At 52.2% G+C, this 26,149-nt stretch overlaps 2 protein-coding genes across 6 annotated transcripts in view; both read right to left on the bottom strand.

Moving 5' to 3' along the window:
- LOXL2 (lysyl oxidase like 2) overlaps window positions 1–993 on the bottom strand; it is a 50,724-nt gene extending 49,731 nt beyond the window's left edge. The window contains exon 1 of the mRNA XM_032091981.1: window positions 847–993. The gene's annotated coding sequence lies outside the window, so the exon portion shown is untranslated. The remainder of the gene's footprint in view (window positions 1–846) is intronic.
- A 7,371-nt stretch (window positions 994–8,364) lies between these two features.
- On the bottom strand, window positions 8,365–24,161 carry ENTPD4 (ectonucleoside triphosphate diphosphohydrolase 4). 5 transcript variants are annotated; one of them, XM_032092061.1, is made up of 13 exons: window positions 24,078–24,161; window positions 23,151–23,264; window positions 22,234–22,419; window positions 20,158–20,363; window positions 18,607–18,757; window positions 18,415–18,518; window positions 17,726–17,785; window positions 16,505–16,659; window positions 15,035–15,201; window positions 14,009–14,333; window positions 10,854–10,939; window positions 10,316–10,477; window positions 8,365–9,569 (listed from the first exon to the last, which is right to left on the bottom strand). In XM_032092061.1, the coding sequence occupies exons 2-13, from the start codon at window positions 23,156–23,158 to the stop codon at window positions 9,338–9,340; spliced, it is 1,842 nt and encodes a 613-aa protein (XP_031947952.1). In that variant the 5' UTR covers window positions 23,159–23,264; window positions 24,078–24,161; the 3' UTR covers window positions 8,365–9,337. The 5 variants fall into 5 exon arrangements, with proteins under 5 accessions (XP_031947952.1, XP_031947954.1, XP_031947953.1 ...); XM_032092063.1 differs by having other exon boundaries at window positions 16,529–16,659; XM_032092062.1 differs by having other exon boundaries at window positions 23,151–23,258; window positions 24,078–24,145.
- Window positions 24,162–26,149: the final 1,988 nt, after the last annotated feature.

Raw genomic sequence — 26,149 nt, 5'->3', positions numbered from 1 at the left:
TATCTTGGGCTTGGATCTTTCATCTACCCGCGATTAATTTAATTAACAACAAAAATCCATTGGGGAGGAAATATCGATCACAAGGAATTACTTGTGAGCTCAGCCCGGCTCGGGGTTGAACATCCCACGTTCCCCCGGGGCACCTTTCCAGGTGGATATCCCGGAGTTATCCCCAAAATTACCAGGATAAAGCAGCTTTTAAGGAGTTGCTGGAAGCCTCGGAGGGGCTGCGAGTCCCCAGCGCTGACAGCAGAAAAAAAATCCTTAATTAAGTTCATGTTTTGCACCTTCTGCCAAACATCTGCCCTGGAGTTTTTCCTCCGAAAAAAACCCGGGAATTATCCAGCGAGGAGAACTCCGACATCCTTCCGGATTTAGCCGGGTAACATTTCCCCGGGGCTGGTGGCGCGAGCCGGGGTTTTCTGCTCGAAATTCGGGGGGGAAAAAGGAATATTTTAACAATATCCCAGCTCAGGCATTGCCTGAGCTCGCGGGCAGTTTGCAGCACGTCTCCAATTCCAGCCGGGAATGGCTGGGAGCAAAGAAGGGAGAAAATCTCCAGCTCGGTCACCACAGCTTTAAAAAGTGACACTGAAAATCCTCGGCTGCCAAATCCCCTCGGGGGGGACAGGAATTAGGGGGAAGATCCATTTTTATCAACCCCTCCGCAGTTTTTTATGGCTCAACATCACGGGGGCAGAGGGAGAAAAACCCGTTCGAGGAGGAGCAGGGAAATGAAACTTCCAGCCCCGAAGAAAGAAAGGCTTGGAAATGCTGAAATTAATAAATCAGCCGCTCGTTTTGGGGCAATAAAGCCCCAAATGCGGCTCGCAGCACCGAATTTACCTCGATCAGTGCTGGGGGGGAAGCTCAGCCCCGTCCCGCTGCATCCAGTTCTTCCTCCCGGGCTCCGCGGTCCCCTCGGCGCTGGAAAAATCCTCCCGCAGGCGGGGAAGGGAGCAGCGAGGAGCTGCTGCTTCCTGCCAAATTTCACTGCATTTACTCCGCAAACCCCTCCCAGGAGCCGCCCCTCCGCAGCTCCGCCGCTCCTCCCGAAAGCCGAGCGGAGGCAGAACGGGGCGAAGCGGCCGCGCTTCCCAAAAAATGGGGAAAAAAAAAAAGGGATTGGGAGCAGAGATTTTTTTTCTGGGGGTGCTCCCCAGGGAAGGAAGGTGGGAGTTATCCCGGCCCCCGGGGTGGCAGCGTTGTGTAAGGAAGGGCTCCGGGGTGATCCAATCCCTACAATTCCAGGGGGTTCTGGAGCAGCATCCTGGAATTCCCACCGCTGTCATGTCCCGGGGCTCCCCCGCCTTTAACCCTGCGGCTTTTCCAGCTTTTCCAGCTGCTGGAAATTCCTTAAACTCGCTCCTACAGCAAGGCAGGGGATTAAACCCAGCTCGCCCTGCAGTCACCCCACAATCCTCAGTGTCCCAAGGGCTAAGAGCAATTCCTCGTGGAAAAATAACAAATCCTGGGTTGGAGAATTCCCAGCTCTTCTCCCAAAAAACTGGGAGCTCTTCTCCCAAAAAAACAGGGCTGGATCAATCCCGCATCCTCCTGAGGCCACTGAACCTCGGTCACCCCCTCAGCCAGAGGGGCTGTGGGTTTAGAGTCACCCCGTTCATCCAGGATTTTGATTTATCCCAAAAATCCTCTTTATTCCCGTTTGCTTAAAGTGGGAAAATAACAGGAAACCAAGACTTCAGCTTGGCCATGAAGCTGAATCTCTGAAATCTCTGAAATCAACCCAGAATCTCTGAAATCTCTGACAAGAACCCGGAATTCGGTCTCCTGACCCAGTTTCGGGCAGCAGCACTTTCTGAAGCGTCAGCATTTCCCAAATTCCAAAACATTCCCTGGCATTTTCTCCCCAGCTTTGGTCCTGGGTGTTTAAATCCCTGCTCAGAGGGGTTTTCAAATAAATCAGCAAGAAGCCCATGGGCACGGGAAGAAAAGCATTCCCAAAAAAGGTAACTCGGGAAGGAATATTCCCATTTATCCGGTGTATTCCTATTTTAGAGGATTTTCCAGCAAGCCCTTCCCTGGCCCAGGGCTGCTGTCCATGGATTCCCCCCAGGATCCTCCTCCACAGCAATTCCAACTTCACCCCATTAATGAGGATTAAAAATTCCAGGCCTTAATGCCCAGCTCGGGACACAATTCCACCGGTGCCCCCCCCACGAGAACATTCCTGTTGGGGACTTCTCCCTTTTCCCAGCTTTTTCATCGCTTCCCAAACAATTTATCCACACCAGGGAATTCCTGCTTCAGGGCTCAACTCCATCTTCTCAACCCCAAGCACTGGAAAAGCTGAGTTTGTTCCAATTCCAGCTGCTCTGGGAGCAATTCCCGACGTTCTGGGGGCACCTTTCATTGGGAAGGGAAGTTGTGCTGGATTGGGCACCAGCATTAAAGGGAATAAATGGGATTTTGGGAAGGAATTTCTCCTTGTGAGGGTGGGGAGGGGCTGGGATGGAATTCCCAGAGGAGCTGTGGCTGCCCCTGGATCCCTGGCAGTGCCCAAGGTTGGAGCAGTCAGGGATTGGGATGGGATGAGCTCTGAGCCCCTTTCCCTGCACCAGGAATTCTCAGGGAACAGGACAAACGCTGGGAATTGGATCAGCAGAGCCACCTCCCCGTGGCTCGGGGCCGCCAGGGGGAAGAGGTGTCCCAGGAGGAGCTCCAGGGAACAATTCCAGGCGGGAATGGGGCCGGAGGCAGGGATGTGTCGGTGCTGCCAGCCCGGCCCAGCGCGGGTCGGGCGAGGATACGGCCGTGAAAAATTCCAGCTGATGGGATGAAACATCCAGCAGGAATCCAGCGCAGCTCCTCGAGGATCCGCGCTGGATTCGGGGAATTTGCTGCCCCCTTCATCCCGCAGCTGGTTAAGACCGAGGGAAAAACCCTCAGGGGGAACAAAGGGATTTGAAAAGGGGTCGGAATCACCAGGAAAAGGCACACAGGGAAAAGATTCTGCTCCAGTTGGATCTTGGAAAGAGGGGAGGCGCTTGCCAGGTCTCTGAGCCTGCTCCGTAGGAGTGGATCCCGCTTTTCAGCATCCCACATGGATTTTTTCACCCCAAATCCCTGCGCGAGTCCCAATTCCAGCTGAATCCCTACCCTGCACCCCCATTTCAGCTCTCATCCCTTTCCAGGTGGTTTTTTCCTGCCCTCAGGACACTCCTTGGCTTGGAGCGAGGAGTCCCAGTCACGCTCCCTGCTCCCAAAAATGGGGCACGGGCCGCTGGCTGCTGTAATCTCCCTAATCTGCAGTTCCTTGGAAAAGGCTCATTGCCTCCCGATCCTCGTGTTTGCACCCCGGAGACTCCGTGGGGCGACTCGACCTCTCCAATTCCGGCTCCCTAAAAGCCGCTCCCTGCAGAGATTATTCCGGAGATACCCAAAAATCGGCAGGAATTTTAGTGACACGTGGCCGCCTCCACACCCGATGGACCCGCTGGGAATTCCTGCGATGGGTGATTGAAGAGATTCAAAATCGGATTTTTAATCCTCAGTAATGGGATGGAACTGGAATTGCTGGGCAGGAGTATCCCAGAGGAGAATCCATGGACAGCAGAGTTTTCTGGAAAATCCTTTCCAACAGGAACCCACTGGATAAATGGGAATATTCCTTCCAAATATTCTCAACCCAAAGGCTGAAAAATCCCAGAGTTCTGGAGAAATAAATCAATGCTTCCTTCCCAAAAAGCAATTTACGTGTTTAATCCCTCTGGGAATTTCTCCAGCTTGGAATCAGGGAATGGTTTGGGTGGGAAGGGAAATAAAATCATCTCATCCCAGCCCTGCCATGGGCAGGGACTCCTCCCCCTATCCCAGGTTATTCCAACCTGGTTTTGGGCACTTCCAGGATCCAGGGGCAGCCCCCCATTATGGAAACCTCTGGAAAGGCTGTTCCAAGGTAGGGAAAATCCCAAATCCCAGAGAAATCCTCACAGCAGGAGCATTTCCCTGCAGGCCCAGGGGCTCAGAGATGGCTCCAGGCAGCAGCACATTCCCAGAGAAAGCAAATCCTCCTTTATTTCCCTCCTGAACCTTTCAGGAATGGGGTGGGGGGAGCCCGGTCAGCGCTGGAATCTCCCGGCTGGAGTGGGAGCTGCTGGAATTCCCAGAACAAGGAAAAACCCAGCACGAGGCACTCAACGAGCGCTTCCCATCCATGCCCAGCCTGGGAATCCTCAGGGATGAGCCGGGAGCGAAGGAATCGGGGGCTGAGAGGCGGCTTTCCCCCAGAAGCTCCTGACAAAATGCAGGAGGCCCAAAATATCCGAGCCGAGCCCATTCCCAGATTCCTGATGGATTCCCGCTGTGCTGCTCCCCCGGGAGGTGAGGATGGAACAGGGAAAATGAAGTTTTTCCCGCAAAAACCACGGAGAGAGGGAATTCCGAGGAAGCAAAAGAGGGAGAAATCCAGCGGGAGGCAGAGCCAGCGCTGCGGGATTCCCAGAGCACATCCCAGGGAAAAATCTGGGAATGGGGGTGGCATTTGGCCTTTTCCTGCGGGATAAGAGGTCCCAGAGGATTCCCATCCCTTCCCACTACGTGGCAAAAGTCCCTTCCTGGAGCGGGGCTCTGCCAGGGGTGGGAGCCAGGGATGGGAGCCAGGGGTGGGATCCAGGGATGGGAGCCAGGGGGGGATCCAGGGGTGGGATCCAGGGGTGGGATCCAGGGGGGGATCCAGGGGTGGGATCCAGGGGTGGGATCCAGGAATGGGAGCCAGGGGGGGATCCAGGGGGGGATCCAGGGGTGGGATCCAGGGATGGGAGCCAGGGTGGGATCCAGGGGTGGGAGCCAGGGGTGGGAGCCAGGGGTGGGATCCAGGGGTGGGAGCCAGGGGTGGGAGCCAGGGGTGGGAGCCAGGGGTGGGATCCAGAGGTGGGAACTAGGGATGGGATCCAGGGGGGGAGCAAGGGGAGGCACCCCGGGCCCGGCAGGAAGCCTCCACTTCCTTGGGATTGGTTTTGGGAAAGGGCCATCCAAGGAAAAGGGAGCAGAGGGAGGAACGGAGTGGGATCGGGCTCTGGAAGGGGGAGGAGGCTCCGGGACACCACAGCGGAGTCCCGAACTCCCGGGAAATCCCAAATCCCTCCGCAGCCTTTAGGGAAAACTCGGCTGGGCTGTGCCGGGCAGGGAACGGGTCCGGATAGGGATGGGAATGGGAAAAGGGACCGGGAGAGGGATGGGGACGGGAAAAGGGACCGGGAGAGGGATGGGGACGGGGATGGGAACGGGGATGGGGAACAGGGATAGGGACGGGGATGGGATGGGGATGGGGACGGGGGGACAGGGACACGGGGAAGGGACATAGAGAAGGGGCACGGGGACAGGGAAGGGACAGGGACACGGGGACAGGGAACAGACAAGGACATGGACACAGGGAAGGGACACGGGGACAGGGACACAGAGAAGGGACACAGGGAAGGGACACAGGGACAGGGACGGGGACAGGGACACAGGGACAGGGACACAGAGAAGGGACACGGGGACAGGGACGGGGACAGGGACACGGGGACAGGGACGGGGACAGGGACACAGAGAAGGGACACGGGGACAGGGACGGGGACAGGGACACAGGGACAGGGACGGGGACAGGGACACGGGGACAGGGACGGGGACAGGGACACAGAGAAGGGACACGGGGACAGGGACGGGGACAGGGACACGGGGACAGGGACGGGGACAGGGACAGGGACACGGGGAAGGGACACGAGGAGCCCTCCAGGCTCATTGCGGCTCCCCGGGAGCTTCACGCGTTATTTGGTAGCAACAATGGCCCAAACAATGGGACCTTGGGAATAACAACGGGACCTTGGGAATAACAATGGGATTCGGGAGGGACAATGGGATTCGGGAGGGACAATGGCCCGAGAGCAGCACGGGGACGAGGTGCCCCCGCCCCAAAGGCCGCCGAGGCGCTGCTGTTGAGGGTCCCCTTCCCTCAGAGCTGCGGGGACACAAAACCCTTTTGTTCCCCACGGGCTTCCCAGAGGAGCTCCCTTTCCATCATTCCCGGCTCTCCCCATGGATCCCACACTCACTTCTCCCTTTTGGGGCCATTTTTAGGGCGTTTTCCACACGGAAAACCACAACAACAAAAGGAAGAGGGACGGGTTTAAGGGGCCGTGAAGGGAAAAGTTTTGGGATCGTTCCAGGAAAAGCTTTGGGATCGTTCCCTGCCCCGTTCCAGGAAAAGCTTTGGGATCGTTCCCTGCCCCGTTGCCGGTCCAGTGCCCTCCCCTTCCCTCCCCTCCTGTCCCCAAAACACCTGGAGAAAGGAGGGGGAGGAGGAAAAGAAACTTTATAGTGCAGGAAACTCCGAACAGATCAACATTCCCATCGTGGATTGGGAACCCGAGGAGCACCAGGCTGAATCCCAAAGGAATCCCGTGGGACGCATGGAAAGGATTCCTTGGGGTTTTCTCCTTGATCTGGAGCTGCAAAAAGATCTGCGGGAATCATCTGGGATTCCTTTTCTCCTCAGGAGACGCCACCAAGTTCTTCCTCCTCCATCCTACAAATCCCAGGGTGGGGAAAAAGAAGGAGGAAAAATAAAACCAAAAAAAACCCCCCACCAGAATCCCAATTTTTGGGTCTCTACAGGCGGAATTGAGAGGAGGGAAGAGCTGGATTCCCAAACCCTCCTCATGGGACAGCTCCAGCTCCCGAAGAACTTCGGATCCAGGGATTTGGGGTTGGCACCGGGCTGGGAAATCCGGGCCCCTCCTTGTGCTTGAAGCGGCATCGGGGTGGGAAAAAGGACACGGAGGTGCCACAAATCCCGGGAATCCCAGGTGGGAAGGGCTCGGAGCAGCCTGGGATGGTGGGAGCTGCCCCTGCCCGTGGAAATCCACGGATCCGGACGGGCTTTAGGGTCCCTTCCCACCCAAACCAGGCCGGAATTCCGTGACCCCCCCTCCGCCGAAAGGAAGTTTTATTTTAGGGCTGAACCATTTCCCTTCCAAAGGTTTAAAAGCGGTTTTTCAAAATTTTTTATTTCGTTTTCCCCCCGATTTTGTTCCATTTTTATGGGTTTTTTTGGGGCCTTTTAAAATGGCTTTTTGGGGCCTTTTTTTTCCCTTGCTGGATTCCAGACCCTGCCACTTCTGCCTGGGAATTTCCAAGTCCCACAGACCCTTCCCCACCATGGGTTTTTTTTTAATCTAAGCCTAAAATTGGAGGTTTGGGCAGCTCAGAGCAGGAAATTCAGGCTCTGGAAGCACTGGCAGTGTCAGATTTGGGATAATTCTTACCAGTTTGGGTCTGAACCCCATTGCCAGCCCTGGATTTTCTCATCCCTCACTCAAAAATATCCAAGGATTTTGGAATGAAATTTAAATTAAATCAGATTTTGATTGAAATTAAATCAGATTTCAATTTAAATTAAATCAGATTTCAATTTAAATTAGAACAGATTTAAAATGAAATTAAAACATTTTAATTTAAACTGAATCAGATTTTGATTGAAATTAAATCAGATTTTCATTAAGATTAGATCAGATTTTGATTGAAATTAGATAAGATTTAAATTTAAACTAAATCAGATTCCTATTTAAATTAAAACAGATTTAAAATGAAATTAAAACAGATTTTAATTTAAACTGAATCAGATTTAAATTTAAACTGAATCAGATTTCAATTGAAATTAAATCAGACTTTGATTGAAATTAGATCAGATTTAAATTTAAACTAAATCAGATTCCTATTTAAATTAAAACAGATTTTAATTTAAACTGAATCAAATTTAAATTTAAATAAGATTTCGATTTAAATTAAAACAGATTTCAATTGAAATTAAAACAGATTTTAATTTAAACTGAATCAGATTTAAATTTAAACTAAATCAGATTTCGATTTAAATTTAAATCAGATTTCAATTTAAATTAAAACAGATTTTAATTTAAACAGAATCAGATTTAAATTTAAACTGAACCAGATTTTGATTTAAACTCTGCTCCAAACCATCCTTTTTAAAGGAAGACATTTGTGAGTTCTGAACGTCCAGAGCAGGATTCTGCTCCAAAATTCCACCCCAAATCCAGGGAATTCTGACTCCAGCTGGGTGGGAGGAGCAGGAGTTCAGCACCCAAATTTAGGTGGAATGGAGCAGCTCCAGCCTCAATTCTCTCTGCAAAGGTAAAACCGCATCAAACCCAGGCAATGAAACAATGGAACAATTTGAAACACCCCGATTTTCGGATTAATGATGATTAAAAAACCCCAGAACCAACGTACCCAGCTCCCCAGCAATAAACCCACCCCATCTCCCAGCATTTTCCTGCCTTTCCAGAAGAGCAGGAAGTTTTCCAGCTGCAGAAGCGATCCAAGAAAACACCCAGGGCCCCCAGGTTCGTACAAACCCCACTTTTAATCACGGACAAAGTTCCTTTCAAGTAAAACCGAGAGCTTTAAATAAAATATAAATTAATTTCCAGGGGCTCGGGCAGACCCCGGGCGCGCTCCCCTCCGGTTTCCCAGCTCCGTTCCCGGTGTCTCCGGGAGGTCTCTCCGTGGTCATGGAACAGAAATGAAGGATCCAGCTGGTGCCACCGGGAGGGCAAAGCTTCCAAGGAAAAAGGAGGAGCTGGCACGAGGGGGCCGAAGTGATTGGAGAGGATTTTTATGGAAGCACAGCATTGGATGCGAGGGATTTTCCTTCTCCATCAGGGGAGCGATTCCAGAAGGGAAAAATCCCGTCGAGTGTCCTAAAAGGGGTTTTCTTCCTGCTTTTGGAATTCCTGCTCTTTGAGATTCCAAACTGGGAGCAGGGATGGCAATGCTGGAATCTGGCAAATCCCAGCAGTCCTCGCTCATCCTGGGATTTGGGATCTTCCCAAAGCTGGGAATTCCCACTCATCCTCTCCTCTGCCCAGGCACCTTCTCCTTCTCCATCGGGGGAGCGATTCCAGAAGGGAAAATCCCATAAAGTGTCCTAAAAGGGGTTTTTTTTCCTACTTTTGGAACCTCTGGAATTCCCGTTGAGGCTCCAAACTGGGAGCAGGGATGGCAATGCTGGAATCTGGCAAATCCCAGCAGTCCTCGCTCATCCCGGGATTTGGGATCTTCCCAAAACTGGGAATTCCCACTCATCCTCTCCTCTGCCCAGTCCCTGCACACCCCAAAGTGCAACATTCCCAACAAAGTCATTTTTGGCATTTTTCCCTCCCGACCCCCTTTTCCCGGATTTCTCTGCTCATCCCACGGAATCCGAGGGGCAACAAAAGGAGGAACCCTGAGGCAAAAATGGCTTTTTGTTTTCTACGTGTGTGTGTGTGTGTGTGTGGATGAACCACCCCAGCGCCCCTCCCATCATCCCAAAATCTCACAGGGGCCCCGGGATCTTCTGTGGGATCGGGATCTTCTCCGGGATCCAGAGGGCCGGGGAGGAGGCGCCGTGGGAGAGGCGGCGGTGGATGCGCCGCAGGCGGAGCAGGTAGAGCAGGATGGAGAGCAGCACCACCAGGAAGCAGGCGGAGAACAGGTGGTGGTTGTACACGAAGGAGAAGCTCCTCCAGTGGGAGTGGCTCCCACGGAAATTCTCCTGCTGGATGTCCCTGGGAAAGAGCAGAGGGACAACGGGCAAATTTTTGAGGCAAAATTCCCGTTCCAACTTGGCTCAGGGTGGGAATCAGAGCCTGTTTTGGCGGGGGAGAGTATCTAAAAATCAGAGTTTGAGGGATCACCACGCTGCTCCCATGCCAAAATTCCCGTCCCTCTGCTCTTTCCCAGATTTTGAGAGCCTTGGGAAAGAGCAGAGGGAAAATGGGCACGGCTTGGGAGGCAAAATTCCCGTTCCAACGTGGCTCAGGGTGGGAATCAGAGCCCATTCTGGGGGAAGAGTGTCTAAAAATCAGAGTTTGAGGGATCACCACACTGTTCCCATGCCAAAATTCCCGTCCCAAAGATGTTTCCCAGATTTTTGAAAACCTTGGAAAGAGCAGAGGGACAACGGGCAAATTTTTGAGGCAAAATTCTCGTTCCAGCGTGGCTCAGGGCGGGAATCAGAGCCCGTTTTGGGGGGGAGAATGTCTAAAAATCAGAGTTTGAGGGATCACCACACTGCTCCCATGCCAAAATTCCTGTCCCTCTGCTCTTTCCCAGATTTTTGAGAGCCTTGGGAAAGAGCAGAGGGACAACGGGCAAATTTTTGAGGCAAAATTCCAGTTCCAGCGTGGCTCAGGGCGGGAATCAGAGCCCATTTTGGGGAACAGGCTCTAAAAAGCACAATTTGAGGGATCGCCACCTCTTCCCACCCCAAAATTCCCGTCCCAAAGGCTCTTCCCGGGTTTTTGAGGGGTACCTCAGGGGCAGGAAGCGGGTCCGGTACAGGATGGCCCCCAGGGTCCACTGCACCTCCTTGTCATAGACCTGCAGGGCCGTCTTGAGGCTCCCGTAGCTCTCGGGGAAGGAGAATCCCCGGTGGAAAACCTCGAACATCCAGGCGGACTTAAAGCACTGGAACCTGGGAACAGCGGGAACAGCGGGGTCAGAGGGGACAGAGGGGTCAGTGGGGACAGAGGGGTCAGTGAGGGACAGAGGGGGACAGAGGGGTCAGTGGGGTCAGAGGGGTCAGTGGGGACAGTGGGGGACAGTGGGGGACAGTGGGGGTCAGGGGGGGACAGAGGGGTCACTGAGGGTCAGTGGGGGTCACTGAGGGGGACAGAGAGATCAGAGGGCTCAGCCAGCACAGCAGGATCAGGCAGCAACAGCGGGATCAGCTCAGCTCAGCATTCCCATGACCACCAGGCACACCCAAACACAGAATTCCCAGGCTTTTCCCAGTTTTCCCCCCACTGCCCGGGATGCCCGGAGCAGGCCCGGGCCGGGCTCGGACTCACTTGAGGCGGTGCAGGTCCGCGTGCGAGGCGTAGAGCCCACGCTCGAAGCGCTGCCGCAGCACCGACCACCTGGTGGCACAGTATTCCTGCGGGAAAACAGGGAAAACAGGGAAAAAGGGAAAACAGGGAAAACGGGAATCACCCCTGTACGAACCCAGAGTGCCGAGAATATTTCTCTGCCTGTTTTTAAGGGTTCTTCCCCCCCCGAACAACGCTGGTTTAGCTTCAAACCTTGGAAAAAATTAGCAGCAGTCAGACAAGAACTGGAAAATGCAGAGGTGGGAATGAGGTGATGGACGACGATGGGAGATTGGCACAGGGTGGAAATTTAGAGGTTTTGGGCTTCTCTTTGTAGTAAAGAGATGAGAGTAAAAAAGATCCAAGTGGAGGATTGTTGTTGTTCTCTAAACCTTCTTCTCCTTCTTCTACCACTCCACGTTCTGCAGTAAAAGTGGTTTGGGATGATTGGATAGAGAATTCCGCAGTTCCTGCCCGTGTTACTGAATAACGGGTAGGAAAGTGAAAATAATGCACGTTTTTAGTAACTATTGGTTAAAATATCTTTAGAAGGCCGTGTAAATCTTGATAATTGGACTCATTCCTACTTTCCTTCCTTCCATGCTGTACCTGGGTCATGCTGGTGGCTCTGTTCCTCTGATAAGACTCAATAAAGAACTCTCTGGAAGCACTGAAACTCCAGGAAAATCTCGGTTTATCTTTGAAATTCCTTGCAAGGATTTCAGTAAATTCTCTCCCATCAAGAGGGATTTGATTCAGGGCACGGCTCGGTGTCGATCCCAGCACTCCTTCCGCCTGGAGAAGGGAAATCCCAGCGGATAAAACGCTCTGGAATTCCCGACGTGAAAACACAACAGCAGCTCGTGCTGGCAGGAAGGCGGATCCCGAATTTTGGGGGAATGTTTCGAGCCGTGCGTGGAGTTCGGGGTGGAATTAATGTTCGGGAATGTTGTTGGGAGCGGGAAAGCGAAGCTCTGTTTTTTGGGAATTGGCTCATTGCTGTGTGTTGTAGCTTCACCTGCTTCCAAAAAAACGGAATTCTCCAGGAATAACACCGGGAAAAGGGCACAAAAGAAGAGGAAAAGGATCTTTTCCCAAGAATTTCCCAGTCTTTTCCCAAGAATTTCCCAGACTTTTCCCACTGTCTTGGGGTGACCTTATGATGTGTATCCCATATCGCTGCCTATGCCCAGAAATTAATTATTGGCCTTTCTATGCCTCTGAACTGAGCCTGAGAGGGGGAAGAAAAAACTGAGCAAAACTTTCTCAAAGCAGTTTGAAACTTGTTCAAGGTCACATAAAGATAGCAGGTTTTTTTTTCCAGCTGGGGCAGGGGGGGAGCGAGGAAGCACCCGGCTGGCAGTTTTTTTTCCAGTCAGCTTTTGGCCAGTTTTGTTCCAGTTCCTTGTTCTCTGGAGAGAGGCTGAGAGCTGAACTTTTCCTTCTCTGGAATTTCGGATTTTCTCCCTTTTCTACTGGACTGCCTGATTGCTGTAACATCAGAGCACATCGGGAGGACTTTCCACCGGGCACAGAGGGCCTGGCCCTGGGCCAAGCCCCAGCTCCGAGGAGACCAAAGGGAGGACTCGAACACTTTCCCAGGTTTTTCCTCTACAGCGAAAGATTTTACCATTTAACATTATTTTCCTTTCCCGTGTGCTTGTTAAATAAATAGTTTTATCTTCTTCACTTTCCTTCGAGGAAAATTTATTTTTTTTTTCCCGAACCTGGTGGGGGGAGGGGTGGTTGTGCCTTCTCTCAGAGTATATATACATTTCTAAATTTGGCCAAACCGGAACACCCACTAATTCAGACACTCCTAGAAAACAACAAGGATGCCGAATGGATTTTCCCGGTTCTGCTGTTTTATCATTGAAAATCCCTGTTTTCCAGGAAAGTTCAATCACAGAGCCATGGAATTGTTTGGGGTCCCAAGGGATTCAGGGATTCTCTGGTTCCAAGCACTTCCATGGGAAGGGATCAATTCTGCGATCCCAGGTGGCTCCAAATCCCATCCAGCCTGGCCTTGGGTGAGGAACGGGGAGTTCTGAGGAGGAAATCTGGGATTTCCTAAGGAAACTTGGGATTTCCTAAGGGAATTTGGGATTTCTTAAAAAAATTTGGGATTTCCTAAGGAAATCTGGGATTTCCTAAAGGAACTTGGGATTCCTTAAGGAAATCTTGGGATTTCCTAGGAAATTTGGGATTTCCCAAGGAAATCTGGGCTTTCCTAAGGAAACTTGGGATTCCTTAAGGAAATCTTGGGATTTCCTAAAAAATTTGGGATTTCTTAAGAAAATCTGGGCTTTCCTAAGGGAATTTGGGATTTCCTAAGGGAATTCTGGATTTCTTAAAAAAATTTGGGATTTCCTAAGGAAATTTGGGATTTCCTATGGAAATCTGGGATTCCTTAAGGAAATCTTGGGATTTCCTACGAAATTTGGGATTTCCCAAGGAAATCTTGGCTTTCCTAAGGGAACTTGGGATTTCCCAAGAAATTTGGGATTTCTTAAGGGAATTTGCGATTTCCTATGAAAATCTATGATTTCCCAAGAAATTCGGGATTTCTTCAGAAAATCTGGGCTTGCCTAAGGCAATCTGGCATTCCCTAAGAAATTCGGGATTCCCTACAGAAATTCAGCATTTCCCGCGGAAAAAATTTCACCGCGGGACTCTGGCGACCAAACCCCGGCGCGGAGTTAAAACCCCGGAGAACAATCCCGGATCAATCCCAAATCAATCCTGGATCAATCCCAAATCAATCCCGGATCAATCCTGGCTCAATCCCAAATCAATCCCAAATCAATCCCAAATCAATCCCAAATCAATCCCAAATCAATCCCAAATCAATCCTGGCTCAATCCCAAACCAATCCCAAACCAATCCCAAATCAACCCCAAATCAATCCCAAATCAATCCCGGCTCAATCCCGGATCAATCCCAAATCAATCCTAAATCAATCCCAAATCAATCCCAAATCAATCGCAAATCAATCCCGGATCAATCCTGGTTCAATCCTGGATCAATCCCGAATCAATCCCAAATCAATCCCGGCTCAATCCCAAACCAATCCCGGCTCAATCCCAAATCAATCCCAAATCAATCCCGGCTCAATCCCGGCTCTCCTCCCGCCCCACCTTGGCCGCCCTGGTGAACCTGGCGGCGCTGTAGTCGCCGCCCATGCGCAGCACGTCCTCGGTGCAGTAGTAGAACTCGGAGAATCCGTAGAATTCGCTGTCCTGGAAGCGCACGGGCGGCTGGAAAACGCCGTTCAGGGAGCTGCGGGTGCCGTTGGTTCGGTTGAGGAGCGGCCGGAGCAGCTCCCGGCACAGCTGGAAGTCGCCGGTGCCGCGCAGGTGCAGTGTGAGGCCGCGCTGCCGCAGCTCGTCCCGCGCATCCAGGGGAAGGCAGGGATCCAGGAATGGCGAATCCGGGCTCAGGCCGCTCTGCCTGCCCAGCAGCCTGGGGGGAATAGGGAGGAGAGGTTGGGAACAGCCAGGCTCGGCTGGAAAAGTTGGGGAGTTTCCCCTGGAATGGGGAGAAATTGGGGTTTGCTTCGTTCAATGGATGGGTTGGAATGGTGAATGAATTCATTGCTGACGGGATGGAAATATCCAGGGGCAGCCACGGCTGCTCTGGGAATTCCAGCCCAGCCTCTCCCCACACTCCCAGCCAGGAATTCCTTCCATAAATCCAACCTCAATTCCAGTTTGAACCCATTACTCCTTGTCCTCCACTTCCTGAGGAGGAATCCCTCTCCACTTCCCAGATTTTCCCTTCCCTTCCCTTCCCTTCCCTTCCCTTCCCTTCCCTTCCCTTCCCTTCCCTTCCCTTCCCTTCCCTTCCCTTCCCTTCCCTTCCCTTCCCTTCCCTTCCCTTCCCTTCCCTTCCCACATGGAAGTGCTGTGAGCTCTCCACACAACATCCAGGATCATTCCCACCTTTCCCATCTTTCCAGAGCCACCTCCCACTGTCCCAGCTTATCCCAACCTGGCCTTGGACACTTCCAGGGATCCAGGAGCAGCCGCAGCTGCTCTGGGAATTCCATCCCAGCCCCTCCCCACCCTCACAGGGAGGAGCTCCTTCCATAAATCCAACCTCAATTCCAGTTGGACACTTCCAGGGATGGATCAGCCCCGAATTCCCCGGGGAATTCCCAGTACCTGTTGCTGAGCAGGGTGCTGGAGAACAGGTTGTCCTCGTATCTCTGCCGGGCCGCATTCCCACCGAATCCCAGGAATGTTGCCACGTACACCCGGTACACGTGCTCCGTCTGGTGGGCGTCACACCCCAAATTAAACTCCGCCAGCAAATTCTTGGCCACTTCCTCCTGCAGCAAAATCAGGAATGAACGGGATGATCCCGACCCTGAAAGGAATTTTTTCCAATGTCCTGGACACCTCTAAATTCAGCCCTCGCTCATCTCCCGATCCACAGGATCGTGGGATTGTTCTGGTTGGAAAAGATCTTTAAGATCATCGATCCAACATCCTCAAGAGCCACATCCGTGGGGTTTTGGGTATTCCCAGGAATGGGGACTCCACGCTGCCCTGGGCAGCTTTTCCAACATTTTCCATCCCTGGAGAGCCCAGGTTTTTGAGTTTTCCTCTGGGATAATCATTTCCCATGGTAATTGTAAAATCCAAGATTATTTTGTAGGGAGAGCAAAACTGAGGAGTTTTCCTCAGGAATGATCATCTCCCAAATAATTTTGAAAAATCATTTCATACGGAGAGCAAAATCTTGGAATTCCAGATTCCCGGCCCTGCTGACACTCAAGGAGCTGCAAAGCCTGGGAATTGCTCCTGTGGAGCCTGGAATTTTCTTCTCCCATGGGAAAACGTGAGTTGTGGCTCCTGAATTCTCTGCTCCACTTCCCCCTTTCCCAATCCCAATTCCCAGGACAGATTCCATGACCAAAATCCCTATTTTACACCCGTTTCTGCTCAGATAAAACCACCCCACAGCCAGGAATTTTCATCCCTATTCCCAGTTAATTTCTGACTGGATCTGAACTGGATCTGAATATCCAGATTTTATTAATTCCAAATTAATTAAAACCCCGTAATTAGGAAAATATTCCACAGGATTTCAAAAATCCATTCCTGGAACAGAGCCAAACACAGGCATTTTCTGCTGTTCTTCCTTTAGATGATTCCCAATTCATTTCATGGGATGTTCAGCTTAAAATATTCAGGAATTCCTCCAGAATTCCATGGAATTGGAGCGGTTTATGTCCCATTTAAGACTCGGGACAAAGCAACTCCATGACATTCACAAAACCGCTCATTCCATTGCTCCCAAAAATGAAAGGAAAAAGTCGTTTTTATGGAAGTTTTTTTCTAGGAACCACCAGGGATTTTGGGGGTTTTAAGCCCCGGGATGCAGAATTTGGAATTTAAGGGATTGAAAATTGTCTGGAAAAAAGACTAAAAATTCCGGATGAATGCAGGATCTGAGTGATGGGAATGATGGAAAACACAAAAGGAATTCTTAGCTGGCGGAGGCCTCGCGCTGCCATCGTCTCTCTCGCTTTGGGAATGGGATGGGATGGAGGATTCCGAAGGATGGGAAAGAAAGGAAAAGGCATTAAAATCATTCCCGAGGGAAGAGGGAATTGCACGGATAATGACCTGCTGCGGGGAGGCAACGCTTACACTTTGGGGGACTTCGTACGCGATCTGCGTGGAAACGCCGCCCATGTCCAGGATCCCCACGGTCCTCTTCCGGAAAATGGGATCCCGGCGCTCGCTTCCCGGGATCTGCACCTCCACCATGGCCTCGTCCTCTGGGGAACAGGGAAAATCGGTGGGAAATAGGGAGAAATCAGCTGGAAAATCACTGGGATACAGGGAAAATTAACTGGGATACAGGGAAAATTAACTGGGATTCGTTTCCCGGGATGTGTGCCTCCATCACGGCTGCGTCCTCTGGGGAACAGGGAAAATCACTGGGATATTGGGAAAAGTCAGCAGGAAAATCCCTGGGATACAGCCAGGGAGGGAAAATGGGATCCTGGTGCTCGCTTCCCAGGATTGTCCTCTGGGAAACAGGGAAAATCAATGGGATACAGGGAGAAATCACCGGGATATTTCCTGGAACTGCACCTCCAGCATGGCTTCATCCTCTGGGGAAATGTGGGAAAAATCAGTGGGAAAACCCCTGGGATACAGCCAGGAAGGGAAAGTGGGATCCCGGCGCTCGCTTCCCAGGATTGTCCTCTGGGAAACAGGGAAAATCACTGGGATACAGGGAGAAATCACCAGGATATTTCCTGGAACTGCACCTCCACCATGGCCTCGTCCTCTGGGGAACAGGGAAAATCGGTGGGAAATAGGGAGAAATCAGCTGGAAAATCACTGGGATACAGGGAAAATTAACTGGGATACAGGGAAAATTAACTGGGATTTGTTTCCCAGGATGTGCGCCTCCATCACGGCTGCGTCCTCTGGGGAACAGGGAAAATAACTGGGATATTGGGAAAAATCACTGGGATATTGGGAAAAGTCAGCAGGAAAATCCCTGGGATACAGCCAGGGAGGGAAAATGGGATCCTGGAGCTCGCTTCCCAGGATCTGCACCTCCACCGTGGCCTCATCCTCTGGGGAACAGGGAGAAATCACTGGGATATAGGGAAAAATCCCTGGGATCCAGGCAGGGAGGGCCCAGAGGAGCTGCTGCTCGTGGGTGTTAAAGGTGTGGGTGGGAGTGGGGCCAACATCTGGCTGGAAACACCTTCCCAACATCTGGAAATGCCTGGAAATGCAATTCCCATGGCTGGAATTCCAACATCTGGCTGGAAAATCATCACCTGGACCGACCCCTGTGCCCCAGTTCCTCAGTCAGATCCTCACCGTCGTCCGTGTGCTCAAATCTTCCAAGGACAAAGTTGATCCCAATCCATGCATAGACTCCTGCAGGTGCAAGAAAACACATCTGGAATTTCAGGGATAGCAGGAACAGCTGGAATTTCGACTTCAAAGCAAATGGAAACGTTTGAATTCCTTTTTCCCCGCGTGAGTTCAGCTCTGCTGTTGCTCTTTTTTACTTTATTTTATAAAATCTTACAAGTTAAACATTCCTGAGGAATCATGAATTCCTGAGGAATCAAGAATTCCTGACTGTTATCTCCACTCCCAGGTCAGAGCCATGACAAAATTCCTGATTAAATGAATTAAAGGCACTTCCACGTGTAAAATTCAGGGAAGAAATTCAGGGAATTCACTTTTAAAGGGATTTTAAGGCTCTGGTGATCTCTGCTTTCGAAATCACCTCAGCCTGCAAAGCTCCCTCCATCAGGAATGTGGTGCTTGATCCTTCCCTCTCCCTCCCCAAAGGCAGAGGAAACAAATTCCATTAAAATTTCAGGGATAATTAGCAAAGGTTCGGCCAGTCAGGAGCTCACATCATCCCCACACTCCCGATCTCCCGAGGAATAAAAACTCTCAAGCAAAGCAGGATTTGAAAAAGCACCAAAACCACCCCAAAGCATCCCTTGGAATTCCTAAACATTCCCCAGACACCTTTTCCAAGCTCCACCTACCTTCCTGCTTCCCTGAAATCACCTCAGCGTGCGAGTCCGAGAAGAGGAAGTCGAAGTGCACGGGGATGTCCGTGAGCAGATCCTCCAGGATGGCCTTCTGCTGGCTGCAAAATCCCACGGGGAGGGTTACAAACCGCTGCTGGAAATCCCAAAAAACCCCAAAAAACTCCCCAAAAAAAGGCAGGGAATCACCTCTCCGGCAGGATCCTCATGCCAGCGGTGCACAGGATGTACAGAGGAGTCTCCTTGTGCTTGGAGCGGGGCACGTGCTCGGCGGCGAAGCTGAGCAGGGGCGAGATGTAATCGCTGACTTTGTCGGGAGAGCCGGCGAACTCCGAAATTCCTGGGAAAACAGAAATGCTGGGAAGCGAGGCAGCTCCGGCTGGAAAATCCCGGGAAGGTTCCCTGGAAAATCCTGAGCAGCAGCAGGAAGGGGAATGAATAAGTCAAGTGGGAAATCAGCTGTAAAACCAGGGAAATAAGGGTGGAGGGGAGAGCTGGCGTTCCTTTAAACCATGAACTAAACTTAGATGTGATTAGGCTTATAATTATTAGGTAATTATTAATAATAATTAGCTCAAATAATTCGGCAGGAAGCCAATTATTCCTTCCTTAAATAAAGAGCAGAAAAATCCCAAAACCCCAAGAATTCCATGGTGGTTCCTATAAAAAAACTTTCATAAAAATGCCTTTTTCCTTTAAATGGTAACAGGAGCAGCAGCTGCCTTATCCATGGAAAAACCTCTCCCTCCTGCCCCATTCCAGACTTAAACTCCTTGCAAACCAATCCCAAAAAACCCTGGAGCTGTTCCATGCTGGAAGTATCCCTTATCCAGACACTCTGGAGCGCAGGAAGCACAGACAGGAGAGGAAAACACAGAGAAATCCCATGGTTTTTCCCAGTTTTTCCCAGTCTCTGGTTTGATTTCCTTCTCCTGTTGCTGTCCCTCATCTGTTGGATGCCCAGGAGCTCGTGGGGACACAGCTGCCTCATCCATGGAAAAACCTCTCCCTCCTGCCCCATTTCAGACCTTAACTCCCTGCAAACCAATCCCAAAAAACCCCGGAGCTGTTCCATGCTGGAAGTATCCCTTATCCAGACACTCTGGAGCGCAGGAAGCACAGACAGGAGAGGAAAACACAGAGAAATCCCATGGTTTTTCCCAGTTTTTCCCGGTACCTGGTTTGATTTCCATCACCACGGGTCTCCTGTTGCTGTCCCTCATCTGCTGGATGTCCAGGAGCTCGTGGGGACAGCTCCTGCCTTATCCATGGAAAAACTTCTCCCTCCTGCCCCATTCCCAGACCTTAACTCCCTGCAAACCAATCCCAAAACACCCCAGAGCTGTTCTGTGCTCACAAACTGGAAATATCCTTTATCCACACACTCCAAAGAGCCGGAGAGGAAAACACAGAGGAATTCCCACATGGAGCTGATTTTTCCCAGTCCCTGCTTTGATTTCCATCACCACCTTCTCCTGTTGCTGTCCCTCATCTGCTGGATGTCCTGGAGCTCGTGGGGACACAGCTGCCTCATCCATGGAAAAACCTCTCCCTCCTGCCCCATTCCAGACTTAAACTCCACAAAAAATCCCTGCAAACCAATCCCAAAACACCCCAGAGCTGTTCCATGCTCACGAGCTTCAAATCCCCCTTATCCAGACACTCTGGAGCGCAGACAGGAGAGGAAAACACGGAGAAATCCCATGGTTTTTCCCAGTTTTTCCCAGTTTTTCCTGGTACCTGGTTTGATTTTCATCACCACGGGTCTCCTGTTGCTGTCCCTCATCTGCTGGATGTCCAGGAGCTCGTGGGGGTTCCCGTTGTGCCGGGGCCAGCAGTACACGAAGATCCTGGAGCCGCTGCTGCCGCAATCCACCACGATCCCGTAGTTCAGGTTGGGGTTCTTGGTGTCCGTGGCTTCCGTGTCCGTCACCCCGGCCAGGTACCTGGGGGAAACAAAAGAAAAATGGGAATTGCTCCAGGGAGTTCCAGGCATGGGGTGTTTTGGTCCAAATCCGACTGGAAATGGGATGTTTTCCAGCATTTCAGGGGATTTTGGAATGAGGTGGGTGGGAAGGGAGCTTAAAGCCCATCCAGGGCCACCCACAGGGACACCTCCCACTGTCCCAGGGGGCTCCAGCCTGGCCTTGGGCACTGCCAGGGATCCAGGGGCAGCCACAGCTGCTCTGGGAATTCCATCCCAGCCCCTTCCCACCCTCCCAGCCAGGAATTCCTTCCATAAATCCAACCTCAATCTCCTCTCTTTCAGTTCAAACCCTTCACTCCTTGTCCTTCCTGATGAGGAATCCCTCTCCACTTCCCAGATTTTCCCTTCCCTTCCCACATGGAAGTGCTGTGAGCTCTCCACACAACATCCAGGATCATTCCCACCTTTCCAGAGCCACCTCCCACTGTCCCAGGCTGCTCCAACCTGGCCTTGGGCACTTCCAGGGATCCAGGAGCAGCCACAGCTGCTCTGGGAATTCCATCCCAGTATCCCACCTATCCCTGCCCTCTGGCACTGGGAAGCCATTCCCTGTGTCCTGTCCCCACTGAACAGAAAATTCCAAGGGAAATGCCACCCTCCAGGACCGAATTCCCACAGAAATGCTGGAAGCAATTCCCAAAATGATTTATTATGGAGAATTTTTGCCGCTGGAGCTGCTACGGAGACATAAAATACGAGCACAGGAATTACTGATAAAGGAGAGATTCCTAAAAAAAGCAGGAAGGGGTTTCTTTCAGGAAAGATAAAGATTGATGGGAAGAGCCTCTTTTCCTCTCCCCCAACACAGCCCGGGAGTGCTTCCCTTTTTCCCCAGAGCTCCTTTTCCATGGAATTCTTTCCCCCTTTCTCCCAGAGCTCCATTTCCCTATTTTCCATTGAATTCTTTCCCCATTTCCCACGGAATTCTTTCCCCATTCCCTCTTTACCATGGAATTCCCTCCTCCTCTCACCTGTGGGAGCTCCTGTCCCAGGCTGCTGCAGATGAGGAGCAGGGAGTTCCCTCTTTCCCACGGAATTCTTTCCCCATTCCCTCTTCCCCCATTCCCTCTTTCCCACAGAATTCTTTCCCCGTTTCCCTCTATTCCATGGAATTCTTTCCCCCTTTCTCCCAGAGCTCCACTTCCCTCTTTTTCATTGAATTCTTTCCCCATTCCCTCTTTCCCCACTTCCCTCTTTCCCATGGAATTCTTTCCCCATTCCCTCTTTCCCCATTTCCCTCTATTCCACGGAATTCTTTCCCCACTTCCCTCTTTCCCAAGGAATTCTTTCCCCATTTCCCTCTTTCCCAAGGAATTCTTTCCCCACTTCCCTCTTTCCCATGGAATTCTTTCCCCACTTCCCTCTTTCCCATGGAATTCTTTCCCCATTTCCCCATTTCCCACGGAATTCTTTCCCCATTTCCCACAGAATTCTTTCCCCATTTCCCCATTTCCCACGGAATTCTTTCCCCACTTCCCCCTTTCCCATTTAATTCTTTCCCCATTTCCCACGGAATTCTTTCCCCACTTAGCTCTTTCCCATGGAATTCTTTCCCCATTTCCCACAGAATTCTTTCCCCATTTCCCCATTTCCCATGGAATTCTTTCCCCACTTCCCCCTTTCCCATTTAATTCTTTCCCCATTTCCCATGGAATTCTCTCCCCATTTCCCCCTTTCCCATTTAATTCTTTCCCCACTTAGCTCTTTCCCATGGAATTCTTTCCCCATTTCCCACAGAATTCTCTCCCCACTTCCCCCTTTCCCATTTAATTCTCTCCCCATTTCCCCCTTTCCCGCGGAATTTCCCCGGAATTCCCCCTTCCCCTCACCTGTGGGAGCTCCTGTCGCGGGCGGCCCGGCCGTACTTGCTGCGGATGAGGAGCAGGGAGCAGAGCAGCAGCGCCGCGGCCCCCAGGAGCAGCAGCTGCCTCAGGGGGGTGCCCAGGATGCGGGGGCAGCCCACGGGGGACAGGCTGAAGTGCCACGAGGCTGGCAGCAGGCAGGAGATGCTGATCCTGCAATCCAGAGGGGGATAAAGGACCGCATGGAGCGATGGATTCGCGTCGGAACAATTCCCCGGGAGGGTGGGAAGGAGCCGGGATGGAATTCCCACAGCTGCCCCGTTGCTGGGAGTGGTCTGGGTTGAGGAGGGTGGAAGGATCCCACAGGGGTTGGGGCTGGAGCTCCTTTTTTAATCCTGGCTTTATTTCCAGAACTCGCGGCAAAATTAGAGCCAGAAAGGAGGGAAAAGCCTGGTTTGGGATTCAGGGAATGGGAATTTGGGGATGATACTGGAGAAGGTCTGGGGAGAGCTCAGGGCAGTCTCCCAGGGCCTTAAGGGGCTCCAGGAGAGCTGGAGAGGGCCCTGGGACAAGGGATGGAGGGACAGGACACAGGGAATGGCTTCCCACTGCCAGAGGGCAGGGCTGGATGGGATACTGGGAGGGAATTCCTGGCTGGGAGGGTGAGGAGGGGCTGGGCTGGAATTCCCAGAGGAGCTGTGGCTGCCCCTGGATCCCTGGCAGTGCCCAAGGCCAGGCTGGAGCGCCCTGGGATGGTGGGAAGTGTCCCTGGGCATGGAATGGGATGATCCCTAAGGCCCCTTCCCACCCAACCCACTCCAGGATTTTGTTCTGGGTTGAGCGGACTCAGGACACCATTCCCACGCTGGAACTCCTGATCAGGTTCCCTGCCCTTCACTCCAAAGCCAGCCCAGTTAATCCCACAGCCCCTTTGGGGTTCTCACCTGCCCATTTTGGGATCGGGGCAGCACAAGGAGCAGCTGCTGCTGGAGCCTCAGCCGGTGGCCTCGGACGGCCCGGGAACATCCAACCTTCCCAAAGCCATCCCTCCTCTGCTCCTGAGGGAAAACCACAGCGAGCTGCTCCCTGCCCAGCACTGGGAAGATCCCTGAGGGCAGAGCCCGGGATGGGATCCCTCCCCTTCCCTCAGCGCTGCTGCGGCTGCACCGGGACGTGAGTCCAGTGCTGGGCATTCCGGGATGAGGAATAAAGGGATCATCTGTGGGACCAAGCAGGGCCACAAGGATGAGGAAAGTATTGAACGGGATGGAATTCCCAGAGGAGCTGGGGCTGCCCCTGGATCCCTGGAAGTGCCCAAGGCCAGGCTGGGATAAGCTGGGACAGCGGGAGGTGTCCCTGGGCATGGCAGGGCTGGCACTGGATGGGCTTTGAGGTTCCCGGGATTCTGTGACCCCGCACAGCCAGTCCCGACAAGGAGCTGACCCCCGACACGATAAAACATCAGGAATATTCCAAAAGAAAAGCGGGAACGCCAGCACACGGACACAGCCCGGGGCTGCCTCTCCCTCCCGCCCCCGCCCCATCCTGAGGGAAGCTCCCGCCCGAGCTGCCACGAAGGCAAAGCGCGACTGCTCCGGCAGCGCCGCCGCCGCCCGGGGACGGGGATGAGGGAACGGGATGGAGACAGGGACGGGAAAAGGACGGGAAAAGGACGCGGAGCGGAACGCGCTGCTCCAGGCCCCCCGCCCGTCCCCACGGCCGCCAGCATCCCGCAGCGCCCGGCTCGGCTCCCCCCAATCCCCGCGGCCCTGCGGGGGCCGGGGTGTGTCCCGGGATCCCAATCCCATTTCCAATCCCATTCCCGATCCCCATCCCGGTGTCCCCCCCCCGCCCTCTCCCCCTCGCTTCACCTCCCGGGCCGCCCCATGGCAACCGGCCCCGCGCCACTTCCGGGTGCGCCGCCGGACGTGACGCAGTGCGCGCTGACGTCACGGCGGACCCGGGAAGGGATTTCCCCGGGGGCGTGGCTCCGGGAGGGGGCGTGGCCAGGTGGGCGTGGCCTCGGCAAAGTGGGCGTGGCCATGGGTCCCGGTGCGCTGCAGGTAAAACCAGCCAAAAATCGCTACAAAACCGGCGTTTAACCGCAGAAATAGGGAGCTATGGCTAGAAACGTGCCAATAGTTTGAAATATATGAACTTTATTGTTATAAATGTGTCAACAGTTTGGAATAAATTCAATTTATAGCTATAAATGGGTCAATATTTTGAAATATATAAAGTTTATAGTTATCAATATGCCAATAGTTTGGAATAAATTCAGTTTATAGCTATAAACGGGTCAATATTTTGAAATATATAAAATTTATAGTTATCAGTATGCCAATAGTTTGGAATAAATTCAGTTTATAGCTGTGAGTGTGCCAATATTCTGAAATGCATTATTATATATTGCATTATTACATTATTATAAATATACAGCGGTGTTGTAGCACCTGTAATAAATATCTAAATATTTACGATATAAAGACTAAATTAATTAATCTGATTAAGAAAAAAAATCCGAGGAAAGAACCTTTCTTTGCCTGGAAGGTGCGGGAAATCCATGGGGAAAACGGGAACCCTCCCGGGCGTTGCCGCTGAGCGGCAGCAGCGCCTGTGCCTGCTCCAAGATTTCTCTGGAGAAATGGAAGGAGAAAGTTTATCCCGGCAAGGATAAGGTGGGAATAACGGGAATAACCTCATGGATTTGCAGGGAAAGCTGGGCTGGATGTGGAACCCATCCCCGGCGGGGCTGGGTGTGGGCAGGAGAGCAAGGGATTTGGGATGGGAAATTATTCCAAGGGAGGAACGGAAGGAAAAAAGGGAAGGAATAAGGAAAAAGGAAAGGAATAAGGGAAGGGGAAAGAAAAAATGGGAAAGGAATAAGGAAAGGAGAAGGGAAAGGAGTAAGGAAATAAGGGATAAGGAAAGGGGAAAGGAGAAAGAAAAGGAGTAAGGAAAGGAAAAAGGAGAGGAATAAGGAAAGGAGAAAGAAAAGGAGTAAGGAAAGGGGAAAGGAAAAAGGAAAGGGGAAAGGAAAGGTGAAAAGAGAAAGAAAAGGGGAAAGTAGTAAGGAAGAAGGAAAGGAAAAAGGGAAGGAAACATGAAAAAGGAAAGGAATAAGGGAAGGGGAAAGAAAAAATGGGGAAGGAATAAGGGAAGGAGAAGGGGAAGGAGTAAGGAAATAAGGAAAGGGGAAAGGAAAGGAAAAAGGAGAGGAATAAGGAAAGGGGAAGGGAAAGGAGTAAGGAAATAATGGAAGGGGAAAGGGGACAGGAAAGGTGAAAAGAGAAGGAAAAGGGGAAAGGAGTAAGGAAGAAAGAAAGGAAAAGGGGAAGAAATAAGGAAAGGGGAAAGAAAGGGAAAAGGGAAAGAATGGAAAGGAAAAAGGGAAAGGTTTCTGTGTCTCCAGCGATTTCTGCCCAGGGGCTGCTCTGGGCCAGGATGGGGGGCAGAAATATTGGAAAACAGGGAAAACGGGAGAGGAGCTGCCGCTGGAGCGCGGCTGGCAGAGCGCTGATCACTCCCAGCTGCCTGCGCTCCCCGGGCCGGAGGGAACGCGGGATGTTGGGAATGATCCCATTCCGCGGCACGAAACCGGCTCCCTCTGGAATCCCGCCTCGGGAGCTCCGAGGAGCGCGGCAGGAAGGGCTTTCCAAGCACCCGATCCCGCTTCGTGCGGTCTGGGAGAAGCTGCGACCGAGCCGTGCTGGGGATCGGCGGGATGGGGAGACTCGGAGGAGGAGCTGGAGCAGCATTGGGAATTGGGCTTTTCCAAGGAGAAACCACCCCTGGGATAGGGACAGGGACAGAGACAGGTCGCTCCTGTGCCCCGGCGAGGTGTGGGGGTGGGTGGGGGTCCCTATCTCGGGGACCCCGCGCCCCCGGCCGCACCCTCCGGGCTATCGGCGGGACCGGGAAGCGCCGATAGGGAGCAGCCGGG

This window comes from Corvus moneduloides, chromosome 27 (genome assembly GCF_009650955.1).
Source record: "Corvus moneduloides isolate bCorMon1 chromosome 27, bCorMon1.pri, whole genome shotgun sequence".
Classification (NCBI taxonomy): domain Eukaryota; kingdom Metazoa; phylum Chordata; class Aves; order Passeriformes; family Corvidae; genus Corvus; species Corvus moneduloides.
Note: the sequence above shows the minus strand (reverse complement) of the source record. Positions and strands in the feature narration are given on the sequence as shown.

What these genes read in the sequence shown, in the direction of transcription:
- ENTPD4 (XM_032092061.1), bottom strand. An exon ending in ATTTGAGCACACGGACGACG is followed by an intron (nt 16,660 to 17,725) that starts GTGAGGATCTGA and finishes CCTGTTCCCCAG; the next exon opens with AGGACGAGGCCATGGTGGAG. An exon ending in GCGTTGCCTCCCCGCAGCAG is followed by an intron (nt 15,202 to 16,504) that starts GTCATTATCCGT and finishes ATTTTGCTGCAG; the next exon opens with GAGGAAGTGGCCAAGAATTT.